The 12709-nt window shown below is 46.5% G+C and overlaps 2 protein-coding genes across 6 annotated transcripts in view; one reads left to right on the top strand and one right to left on the bottom strand.

Annotated features, from left to right (window-relative positions):
- The window catches only part of SMYD4 (SET and MYND domain containing 4), a 39756-nt gene extending 33474 nt beyond the window's left edge, over positions 1-6282 (bottom strand). Inside the window, exon 1 of one of the 3 annotated variants that reach the window (XM_073667685.1) lies at positions 6077-6282. Coding sequence is in view for 1 of the 3 variants with exons in the window: in XM_073667683.1 (XP_073523784.1) it covers positions 4618-4654 (37 nt within the window). In the remaining 2 variants the exon portion in view is untranslated. Of the gene's footprint in view, positions 1-4617; positions 6056-6076 lie in introns of those variants that run through there. The other 2 variants (XM_073667684.1, XM_073667683.1) reach the window with 2 other exon arrangements.
- Positions 6283-6298: 16 nt separating this feature from the next.
- The window catches only part of RPA1 (replication protein A1), a 51332-nt gene continuing 44921 nt past the window's right edge, over positions 6299-12709 (top strand). Inside the window, exons 1-3 of one of the 3 annotated variants that reach the window (XM_073667687.1) lie at positions 6309-6489; positions 6626-6673; positions 10674-10752. In XM_073667687.1, the coding sequence (XP_073523788.1) occupies positions 6454-6489; positions 6626-6673; positions 10674-10752 (163 nt within the window). In that variant the 5' untranslated portion in view covers positions 6309-6453. Of the gene's footprint in view, positions 6490-6625; positions 6674-10673; positions 10753-12709 lie in introns of all 3 variants that reach the window. The other 2 variants (XM_073667688.1, XM_073667689.1) reach the window with 2 other exon arrangements.

Genomic DNA, 12709 nt, shown 5'->3' with positions numbered 1-12709 from the left:
CTGAATTGATAGTTGACTGGGAAAGTGTTATCTTCCCCTCTAGATGACCTCTGAGTCGTTTCTCTGCTACTAGGATGTCCTGATGCAAATGTGGAGAGTGTATTTGAGCCCACTGCACTGCTGTAATACATGAAGTCATTGTCCCTAGCAGAGACATTGCCTTTCTTAAGGTCATAGATGGCTTTGTGACTACTGCAGAAACCAAGGACATGATCTTTTCCCTTTTTTCTTCCAGTAGCAGACAAGTCTGTTCTCCTGAATCCAAGGTAAGCCCTAAAGCCCCCGTCTCACATAGCGAGATCGCTGCTGTGTCACGATTTTGGTGACGCAACAGCGACCTCACCAGCGATGTCGCTATGTGTGACACTTTGCAGCGATCAGGCCCCTGCTGTGATGTCGCTGATCGCTGCAAAGTGTCCTGGACCATTTTTTGGTCATTGGCCTCCCGCTGGCCAGCACACATCGCTGTGTGTGACCAGCAGGACCAACGATCAGGCTGGTATCCATGGTAAACATCGGGTTACTAGGGGCACGCACGCACTTAGTAACCCGCTGTTTACCATGGATACCACTCTGCTACGGTGCGCGGGAGGTTACCGTTCACCTTAGCAGAGTCGTATCCATGATAAACATCGGGTTACTTAGTGCGCGTGTGCCCCTAGAAACCCGATGTTTATCATGGATACGACTCTGCTAAGGTGAACGGTAACCTCCCGCGCACCGTAGCAGAGTGGTATCCATGGTAAACAGCAGGTTACTAGGGGCACACGCGCACTTAGTAACCCGCTGTTTATCATGGTTATGAGCCTGCTCCTGCTTCAGCAGCAGGCTGGTAACCGGGAGCAGGACATCGTGGAAAGATCCTTTCCACGATGTCGCTGCTCCCCTGATCGCTGGTGAGCCTGCCTGTTTGACAGCTCACCAGCGATGTATTAGCGACGCAGCAACGATCCCTGACAGATCGTATCGTTGTCGGGATCGCTGCTGCATCGCTTAGTGTGACGGGGCCTTAAGAATGACTGAACCTTCTGTGGTTCCAGCCTGGATTGTTCTAGATTCAGTATCCATCCTAGTTTGGCCAGACTGGCTTTAACCTCGGTCAGCTTGAGATTGCAGTGGTCTACTGACATGCCTACCACCATAAAATAGTCCAAGTACAGGATTACCAGGGTATCCCGTTTCCGAAGGTGCGCCGTGCCTCCAGAATGATCTTTGTAAGGTTCCTTGGGGCCACAGACCGAAGGGCAAAGCTGAGAATTGAAAATGCCTGACTCGCTATTTGATATATACAACTACTCTCAGGAACTGATGACCCTTCGCATGGATTGGGACGTGGTAATAGGCATCCCGGGAACAGCATCTGTAAGGCCGACCTTATAGACTCCAACTTGAAGGGTTCATAGATCAAGAATTTGTTCAGGTCTTTCAGGTTGAATTTTTATTTTTTTTTATAGAAACAAGGGAGAATAAAATCCCTTCCCTTGTTCCTTCAGAACCTCTTTTTCTACTAGACTTAAAACTTATTTTTCTAAGGGCTGCTTGTTCCCTGGGAGATGAAATCCTGAAGGTTTGCCGAGTGACGGATGTGAACTCCAGTTTTAGCCCTGATTTTATTATCCCCAAAATCCAGGCACTGTGTGTAATTTTCTCCCAGGCAGGCAAGAAGTAGGATAGTCTTCCTCCAACCTCGGGAGGTCCGTCACTTAGAGGTTTTTCTATTTTCAGAGGAAGGACTGCCGAACATGAAGCCTCCACTTTTTGGCTTCCTATCCTTCAATTTTGCCTGTTCTCTGGAGAATTTGTTCTTCATAGATCTCCTCTTATGAAAGGAGTTCTTGTACTGCAGCATTGATATATTGGGGAACTCTTTATTTGTATCTGCCGCCTTGTCCAGTACGTTGTCCAGTGTTCGACCAAAGAGAAATTCACCTTCACACGGGATCGAGCACAACTTGCTTTTGGACTGGACATCTCCTGGCCAGCTCTTAAATCACAGTGCTCTGCGGGCAGCATTGGACAAATTCCTGGGTGCCAACCTCACCGAATCTGCCGATGCATCCGCGAGGGAGGCAGCAGCTCCCTGCATTAGTGGGAGATTGGCTAGGATCTTCTCCCTAAGAGTGTCATCCCTTATCTGATCCTCTAATTGTTTCAACCAGATCTTCATTGACCTGGCTGTGAAAGTGGCTGCGATTGCTGGCTTTAATCCTCCTACTGAGGACTCCCATGTCTGTTTTAGATATGTTCCAGCTTTTTTGTCCAGAGGATCTTTGTGAGTACCTAGATCTTCAAAAGGCAGGGTGGATTTTTTAGATGATTTCACTACTGCCAAATCAATTTGAGAGGTTTTATAACATCTAGCTGTATCCTCTTCATCAAATGGGTACCTCCTCTTTGATGATGGTAGCTGCCCTTTCTTTTCAGGTCTTCTCCACTCACCATCAATGAGCATCTTAATTTTTTCATTGACTGGGAATGTGCGCCTCTTCTTCTGATCTAGTCCCCCAAACATGATGTCCCCCACGGCAGAGTCTTTTGGTGTATGTGTTGGGTAGATTAACCCCACATAGCGCAAATTCTTTGCTTTTATGTTTGGCGCTACATTTTGTGGGCCTTCTCTAGTAAAAAAACAGACAGGAGAAAAAGACCTGTTTTAACACTGTGCATTTTCAGGAAGATCACTCACCACTCTGCCATTCAGTCTAGGGTACCGGAGATGGAGACTGGATCAGTTCACAAGATATCTCTCTCCTGAAGATGGTGGACTCACGACCTGCCCTGTTCCTCTGGCTGCTGCATCCCTGACGGTGGAGCTGCTGCTCAGATGACTGCTGCTCCTGATCCATGGCGTGGATCAGATATGTAGGCATTGCCATTCTGTGCCCACCACTCCACTTTATATTTGAGGGATGCCACTCCACCTCCAGTCCGGCCCACCCCTGGATATCCGTGTCAGACACCCTTCTGGCGCGCTTTGCGCAGAGTGCCCCAGCTGGCACTGCGCATGTGCAGACCCAGAACGCCGCTTATTCTCCGGCGCGCTTCATCATGGTGCGCTGGAACTTGCGGTCACGCGCCCCATGTGTAAGCAGACCTGGGCGGCCCGGCTTTCCAGCACGCAATGACCACCAACATGCCCAGTCCTGGAAGCAGGTACCAGAGCACCCCACCTGAGGTCTCCTGCACTAGCGTTCTGGCGCAGGTCTGGGGACATTAACAAGAGGACCCCGCCTGCACGCCACTGTACAGCCGACCTCCCGGCCAGCAGCACATCTCAGACCAGAAGGTCTCCTCCATCCATGGACACCCTCCAGCCTGGTAAGTTCTACAATGGACCACTCTTCAGAGGTTCCCTTTAAGGACAGGAAACCAAACTGATGCGGAGGAGAGGTACTGCCCTTTTTTATCAGTAGGTTTCCTGTCCTTGATGGGCGGATACCCTCTTGTAAAAGTGAAAAAATGGCGGCTAAAGCAAGATTTTAGAGGTAAAATTTTAATTTCATTTTTTTTCATTCCACTTTGCATTAATTCCTGTGTAACACCTGAAGGGTTAAAAAATGTCCTGCCAATAGTTTGGACGTATTTGAGAGGTGCGGTTTTTAAAATGGCCTCACTTTTGGGAAATTTCCAATATATAGGCCCCTCAAAATCTATTTAAATCTGAATAGGACCATAAAGAAACAGGTCTTGTAAATTTGTTGAATAAATGAAAAGTTGCTGCTAAAATTATGCAGATGTAAAGTATGGACATGGGAAATGTTTATTAATTATTTTGTCAAAATTTTTATATTTTCATAAATACACAAGTTATAATCAACCAAATTTTACCACTAACATGAAGCACAATATGTCACAAAAACACGTTGAAGCATTCGAGTTATTACCACAAAGTGACACTGGTCAGATTTCTAAATTTGGCTTGGTCATTAAGATCAAAATTGGTTCAGTCGCTAAGAGGTTAAAGCGCACCTGTCAGCAGGATTGTGCTAAGTAAGCTACACACACTGTCGTGGGCGACATTACACTGAATAAAATGATACCTTGGTTGATGAAATCCATCCTGTGGTTCTTATGTAATCTTTACTTTCACTTTGGAGATAATGATAAGCTCGTGCTCCGGGGCGGCTTGTGGGGGGCGCTCTATATGGTGCTCTGCTTACATATTCATCTGTATTCTCTTATGACAGCTCACTGTGCCTTTTACTAACCTGCTAAGAACCACAGGATAGATTTCATCAACCAAGGTATCATTTTAATCAGTGTAATGTCACCCACCTGACAATGTATGTAGTTTACTGAGCACAATCCTGCTGACTGGTGCTTTTTGTAAGTAACTTCTTTACTGCCCAGAGATCAGGTTTTACCTGCAGAAAAAAAAGCAGTGTGTGAACATAGCCTAACGCTGCACTGCTTCAGAGAAAATATGCCTTAAAGTTCCAGCCGGGGTTTGTAGGGAACAGATGAGACCTGATTGACAGATTTGTCCTGTGTGTGTACATAGGAAAAGACCTGTCAATCACCTGGAGTGTGGCATGAAGAAGCCCATCAGGGGCAGCACCACACTAATCTCATCTCTTCCTATAGTCCTTCTCTCCTCCACAAGTATTCATTCCTCACCCAATCGCCTCCAAGATTTCTCCAGAATATACCCCATCCTCTGGAATTCTGTGCCTCAACACATCCGATTAGCCTCCACATTTGGATCCTTCAGACAAAACCTGAAAACCCATCTCTTCAAACAAGCTTACAGCCTGCTATGACCTTGCTTGCTGCCACCGCAACAACACCGGAGCTACTGCAACCCCTCAACCTACTGTCTCCTTCCCCATTATCCAGTAGACTAAGCCCAGAAGGGCAGGGTCCTCTTCCCCCTGTACCAGCCTAACATTGTTAGTTACTGTAAGTGATATCTGTATTTGGTATGTAACCCCTTCTTATGTACAGCACCATGGAATCAATGGTGCTTTATAAATAAATAAGTCTCCAAGAAGATCTTTAAATGGTATACCAAGGACTATTATATTATAGTAACTGAGCCTAAAAACTAACAGGCAGGTAGCTGCTAACTACTCAGCACAGAGTGGTCATTAACAGCTCCTGCCAACGATTCAGCTGCTCAACGTCAACACAGTTCTTATTTCCAACATGCTCCATCAACATGGCAGGACTGAAGACATCATGCTGATTGACAGCTCCCAGTAGTAAGGCAGCAGGAGCTAGCTGTCATACCCCATCTGCAGAGCAGAAGAGACAACAGCTCTGTCAAAGTCACATCCTTGGAAGCCACTGAATAGCCGGCAGCAGCGGTTTGAGATCATTCTGTGCCCGCAGAAGTCCTGGATAAATCCTTTAGGCTACTTCCTCATGATCAGGAACAAGCTGCGCTTTGGATGAAGGATATTTTTGCTGCATTCCAATGCCGCACTTCTTTTGTCAGTACATGCGGACCCACCGCATGGAATGACATTCAATCAGTCACATTCTGCAGTGGACAACAGAAACTGACATTCTGTGGCTCATAGACCCGCACCACCGGCGAGTTTACGCAGCATCAAATAGAAGCACAGGGGGTATGGGGGTTTCTATAAATCTCACTCACTGACCTACTGTAGAACGCAGAGTTTTGGAGACAGCGCAGGCGAGCAGCGCCCAAAATGCACTGTAGCCTGATCATGAGGACGCAGCCTTAAGAGACTAGAAACCGACCTGCAGTATCAGAGCCAATAACAGCAGTGAGGGGTCAGGCGACAAATCTCCAGCGATCTCATTGGCTGGGTCCTCAATACCATATGCCCAGACAAGCCCTATAGGCCATAGTGCAGAGTCACAGCCCGCCACACAGGACATAGACACTGATATTTCCACAGCAGTAAAACCCCCACCACACTAAGCAGACGTCTCCCCCTGCATGCCAAATTAGCCTAAAGATTTTCACAGCAGCATCTAAGACCGAGCAACGCAGCCAGTCAGTAACAGCAAGCTGACATGTCTGCAGCCCCAGACTCGTCACACAGCCCTCTGACACCGGGGCAACCTGATGACCACCTCCTATTCCCCGCACTACAAGCCCGCACACCTCTCCCCGCCAGTGCCGGCCCCTACCACAGCGCAGCCGCCGCGGTCTCGCTCCTTTGTAGCTCTTGTCACGTGGTAGATTTGGCGCGCAGTTTTCTGCCCATTACAGAGCGAGAAGTGAAAAATTCCGGTTATTTCCGTGCCGCCATCATTACTGTGGGCAAGTCAAAACTGGACGCTTATTGCACAACGCCTGCTCATGCGCAGGGCACTGTAGGAAAATCTGATTTTGCCCAAAACAAAGATGGCCGAAACGGCCCCCATGTCTCTGTCGCTACGTCACTGTCACTCTGAACGTGAGTGGACGTGGGATTTGGCGCCGGAAAAGTGAGGAGAACTGCGTGCGTAGTGAGCGGCTGAGACCGGAGCGGGGTTAGGATGGCGTTACCACAGCTCAGTGAGGGCGCCATAGCGGTGAGTGCTGTGTCCGGCCTGTGGGGCCATTCTCCCGTCCCTGCGGTGCGCACTGCCCGCAGCCATCACTACAGCCGGGTATCACATGTTGGCGCTGTGCATTGTACCGGCTGTTACCTTGTCTCTTCTCTTCCAGGCCATCTTACAAGGCGACGCCTCGTCCAAGCCTGTGCTGCAGGTCATAGTGAGTGTCTGCTTCATGTCTTATCTGTTCCCGGCCCTATTATTCCTCAATATTAGGCTATGTTCACACTATCAGTATTTGTGAACCAAAATCAGGAGAGGAACAATGAGAGGAAAAGTATAATAGAAACTCGTCACCACTTCTGCATTAATCACCCACTCCTGTTTTTTTCTTACAAATACTGATGTAAAATACTGAACATGTGCACATGGACTTAGGCTGTACTTTATGTCCCGTGTTGCGTCCCGGCCGCGGTCTCCTGACCTGTCCCACAGCATCCTATATGTCTGATTGCATGTGCGCTCGGCCTGGTAATGACACAGGACATAAAGTATGGCTATGTGAATACAGCCCAATCCTGGGCTCTTGATGCCAGATCTGATCTTGTGTCTCCATGGGATTGCTTCCTATATCTTAAAGCCCCCATACACAGACTAACGTCAGCAATATAGATGCGTTCGGCTGACACTGTGTGCATATGGGATTCCCACACAACTGATTGTCGTTGTTTTGTTCTCTCAGAGATGAGCCCGTCACCAGTGATGTTTAGAGAACGCTCAGAACTCAGCCGCACAAGGGCTCCTGTGTATGGGAGAGACGGCCCAAATGGCTTCTGGAAGAACGAGCCGCCAAAGCTTATGTCGGCCGACAGCAATCTAATGTGTATGGTTGGCGTAAGGCCGCATTCACACATCCGAGTGTTACCATACAGGAGAGACAGATTTGTGTCTCTAGTGTCATCCTAGTGACTTTTCTTTCACACTGAAGCTGTGTGTATGAACTTTTTTTTTCCATCCATTGACTCTAATGGATCAGATGGGAAAACTGAAGTGCAGAGTCTGTCTTCAGTGTGTCATCCATTTTTACACAGATCTTCATAAACTTTAATGGCCGAATCTGACCCGCAAAACGGATGATAGGACCAGCTCTGAGTCTCACAGACCGGAGACACGGGTGTGTTTTTAAAGAGGACCTTACACAAGTCTGAGCATGGTAACCTGGCCACATCATGGCTGCAGAGCTGAGTAAAACAAGTTTTGTTTTTCTTATTTTTTTTGTATTTCTCCTCTCCGTTGCAGAGAGATTGGCTTGTAAAGTTTGTTATACTTCATCTAGGCTGTACCAGAGATTTTCTTGGATTTGTTCCCCTGTATGATTGTTGGGGCGTGTTCTTTTTCTCCAGTGTATTGCTGCTTGCTTATGATTGGTCAGCCTCATACAGGGAAAGAAGTACACGCCCCCGAGACAAGTCTCTGGTAATGCTCCTTTGTCTTAACATGAATTATAACCTAAGGGTGCTTTCATATTGTGTTTAGACACCGATTTGTTGGCTCCTTCAGGGCTTGCATCTGAACCTCCCCTTCCCCGTAAAATAGGATGTGAACATATGCGCAGACGGGGCCATAGACTATAATGGTGCCGCTAGAGCGAACGTGTGCCCTATCATGTATCATTTTTGGGCGTCTACTACGTTTGCTGGGGTTTCGGACATAAGCCCGGACGGTGCCAATGAACAGGTGCCTGAACACAATGTGAAAACACTCTAAATTTTAGTGGCCATTATCTCTGCAATGCTCAGGAGAAATTGAAAAATATAAACTGTTTTATTCAGCTCTGCAGCCACTATGCCAGTTTAACCGGTGAAAGGTTATCTTTAAAACTGTCGTGTATGGATCATGTACATGTACACAGACCATTTGGTGGCACTGAAAGACTGCTGGTTGGCAGTCGTCAAGTAACCTGTTTACACAGACTGACTGCAGTAAATGGAGCACGCAGTGATCTGTAATAGACCGCTCAGTGTGCATAGGTCACTGTTCTCTACAGTACAAGCTTTTTGTATCCACAATATACACAAAACTGGTGAGAAAAAACAAGAGTGGGGGTGTTTCTACATGGTCGGTGGGATTAACATTTGATTGACCGCTCCATAAATACATAAAATACCAATCTTCGAAAAAACTTAGCATATAATTCATGGTAATAACAATAAATCCAAGTGATGGAGATACATTCTATATAACAAAATGAATTTCATAGAATGATTGTCAGGCATTCTCTGTTGTCTGGAAAATCATAGAAATTGGTGTCTGATGTTTGAGCTTATGCCGCTGTCTGAGGCATATAAGGAGGGTAGACATATAGTGTTTGCTATGTGGCCAGTGGCGGCCCGTGTAGGTCACCGATCACTTGTCGGGCTGGGGTTAATGCAGGGCCAGGATTTAGTTTGAGCAGAGAGCTCTGGACAAAAACAAATCGCGCTCCAGTCACCTGACCACAATCTGGCCAATAGGAGAGCTGCATTGTTGGCATCTAGGATACAGGTCCTTAAGGGGGTTATCCCAAACCCTCTCTGATTTCTCTTTTTCATACGTCTTGCTATTCTGTGCCACTATATACATCCATGATGTTGGTTTAGTGTTATTTAACTTTTATCATGTATTTAGTAGCATTTTCTCTTTGCAGACTGCAGCTCTAATGTTACAACAATAACTCTCCCCAGGCTTCCTGTATTCTATTACTACAAGTTCCAGCATGCTTTGCGCTGGCCTGTAATATAGCACTTATCACACCCACTCAAAACTTCACTCAAACCACTCACCTCCTATATCTTCAATCTGCCATTGAACACACTGATGAGAGTGAGGGGTCACATAAGTGTCACCAGCTCAAGCACCAACAATGTATGAGGGGCAGGGCAGGGTGTGTGCTGCGGACTCCTAGGCCTAACACAGGACGGAGGAGCAGTGAGTTCTGTCCGCCTCATTCCCTGCTCTCCGTCCTCCTGTACCAGTGAGTGTGTCTCTCCTCACTCAGCCTGATGAAAGCACTCTTTGGTTGATGAACGCTTCTATCATAGGAGGGAGACATATTGAACATCACCACATTGATGCTCTCAGACTATGATGTGCCGTGACTGCAGTCACCACCCACTGTCAAAACAATCAAGGTCACGTGGCTGCAGTCAGTCTGCGTCTGGGGTTTGTGATGACAAGGTTGGAATTGATGTGACCTCTCAAGAAGTGAGAGTAATCTCAGCCCCAACATCATGTGCCCGGGAGAGCCAGCGCTGCTCAGAGGAACATTTAATAATAATTAATATCCGTGCCCCGTGAGCGGCGGCTAGAAGTACGCACCGGCACTTTGTCTGACAGCTCGCTCAGCAGCACGTCTGTTATTATATTGCTTATTCAGTGGTGTATCAAGATTTCAGTGTGTTGAAATTAAGAATTTATTAATTTCATCCAAATGAACCCCACATGCTGGCTTAACATTTAGACAGAATTGACCTCAGTGGTGGCACTTCAGTCTCCAGAACTTTAGGTTAACAATAAGTGGTACGCTGATTTTCTTCTTTATTTGCTAGGATACGGCATAGCTTTATGACCAGTGGAGTCTGATCTCAGGGACATTTTAGACCACTTTCGGCTAAACGATGGTTAGTCGGGAGCGCTCCTGTGTTGTCTGCCGTGATGTGGCGGCAGCTTATCTCTGGGAGAACAAAGCGGTCAGCTGTCTAAAATCAGACGTTTCCAATTGACATTTCCTCAATCAGTTGACTGTCTCCCGACACATTAGACTGTTGGCCGAACCTGTCAATATCAGTGAGAGAGTGAAGAGACTGCAGTGCTGAAACTGGTTGGACCTTCAGGGTATGTGCAGAAATTTCTGCATTTCTTGGCAGGAAAACGCCGCCTCAAAAAGGTGTGGTTTTGCCTGCATTGTGCATCCAATGGGTGAAAATCGCAGGCAAAAACGCACAAAGAATTGACATGCTGCAGATTATTTTCTGCGTGACACTTCAGGTTTCCCATTCACTTTGCTGGCATCAGGTTTTGCTAGCAAATCTGCAACGTGTGCACACAGCCTTACTGATAATGAAGTAATGGAATACCCTAGCAAAATTTGATCACTTAGTTTGAGGGGCATACCCCTTTAATGACTATATAAGCTTAACCAATAATTGATCACCATCTGAAAAAAAACATTTTTGCTTTAGAATACACGTCCTATCAGCACTGCGAATGGTCCTCCGCGTTACCGACTGCTGATGAGTGATGGATTAAATACTCTTTCCTGTAAGTACCAGTAGTTTTTTTTTTTTAAAACATATAAAGTTGTCATTGCCTTTAGTATTGTTCTTCCATAAGTACCTCTGTGTTTAGGTTTATTTGGAGTGCATCTACATGGGAACAAAAAATCTGCCAAGAATATGCATTTATAATCTGCAAATGACACTGCTGCTTTAAAAATCTTCACTATTGATGATTCTCCAAGTTTGTAAATGAGAAACATTAAACTCGTTGTCTGGTCTCAGCAGAAAAGTTTGCAAACACTCAGTGAGTGCTGAAGTGTAACTGGGCGGTCACACGACTGCATGTATGCCATGTGCACAAATGTGGCCACGTGCCGCCCTGGCTTACCCGGCTTCTCTCACTTCTCTTCTGTTGAGGGAAGCTGGGTGAGAGCAGTTGTCACATTACTGCAATTATGTAAATCACGTTCATGTGGTCACATGTCCGGCCACACTCATGGAGAGTACACGGGAATCAAGAACGTGCGCACATGGCTCACTGTCACATAGAGGGCCTGCAAACTTCTGTTCTGAGACCACACAACACTTTTAAAATGTCATCCACGTGCCTGGTACTTTACACAGCTGTGAATTTTGTATACAGCTTTTCCTGTGTGGATGCAGGGCTGTGGAGTTGTAATTGCCAGAAATATTCCAACTTCAGCTTTAAAGCACCACTCCAGAATTTTTTTTACAGTATCGCTGGAATGGTGCTAGCATTGTAAGGTCCCTGTCTGTAGTCTCATACTTACCAGCTGCCATCTTCATCTTTTATCCGCTCACCTCCCATCGGTCTCCAGCAGTTTGTGACCTGCTGGAATGAGCCAGATGTCACTTTTTAATGCAAGTCTGAGAGATTTCTTCTGGCTCATTGACTTAAAGAAGTTGTCCACTACTTTATATCAACCCCCCCAATGTATCCCTCCAGGGCCCAGAAGTGTTTTTGTAAATACCTTGCGTTGCACTTACTGCCTGTGAGCGGCGCTATTGCTGACCGCTCAGAGGCATCACATGACCCGTCACTGATGTCATGTCAAGTGAGGCGTGACGTCAGTGACGCGCTCCCCGCGGTGGATGCTTGGCTGCGGGCAGGGTTACCCAGCACGTCACACCGCGTGCTTTCCCAGTGAATGAGAAGAGGGAGAGCGTGTGGTGGATGCCGGGTGTGATGTGCGGGGTAACCTCGCCCACCGCCCAGCATCCACCATGGAACGCAGAAGTGAGTCACCCTGGCTGCAGCCGGAACTTGATGTGACATCAGCGGGGGTCACGTGATGCCTGTGAGCGGCCAGCGATAGCGCGACTCACAGGCAGAAAAGGCACCACAAGGTATTTAGAGAAACACTTATGGGCCGTGGGGGAATACATTGGGGGATCATATAAAGTAGTGGACAACCCCTTTAAATTCAGAACCTGTGACAGTTACCTCTGTTTCTTCGTCTGTCAGAAGTTGCGGTCACAAGATGGTGGAGCTGCTCCGGGAAGAGCTGAAGACTACGGGTGCAGAGTATAATATTAGGTGTTGGGATCTTATGTTAGCACCACTCCAGAGCTGAAATAAAAATAAAAAAAATCTGCTGGAGAGTGCTTTGAAAAATAAAAAAAAATGTTATTAAAATTTTTCATTTAATTTATTAATCATAGGAATTTAGAGTTTAAAAATGTTAATAGAAGTATATTTCATGTTGCATCAATCTAAGGCCCTTATTTCTCAAAACAAAACTGATAGTGATGCGACCATGTTACCAGAGTCATTTTGTTATTACTAATTATAATAATAATTATTGGCCGTTTATGAAGCAGTCAGTGCTTGGGAAAATAGAGGACACAGAGGTAGAACGCTGTGTTAGCGACTTCACAGCCTTGTGTGGATCTGTCCTTAGTGGTATCATGAAGACATGAGAGCGATTCATCAAGATTGAAATATGCACCAAATTTGTTAAAGGGGATGACCAGGTGAA

This window comes from Phyllobates terribilis, unplaced genomic scaffold (genome assembly GCF_046119375.1).
Source record: "Phyllobates terribilis strain yellow unplaced genomic scaffold, ASM4611937v1 Scaffold_2__4_contigs__length_985480577, whole genome shotgun sequence".
In the NCBI taxonomy this organism is placed as follows: domain Eukaryota; kingdom Metazoa; phylum Chordata; class Amphibia; order Anura; family Dendrobatidae; genus Phyllobates; species Phyllobates terribilis.
The sequence above is the reverse complement of the archived record's forward strand: the minus strand, read 5'-3'. Positions and strand labels throughout refer to the sequence as shown.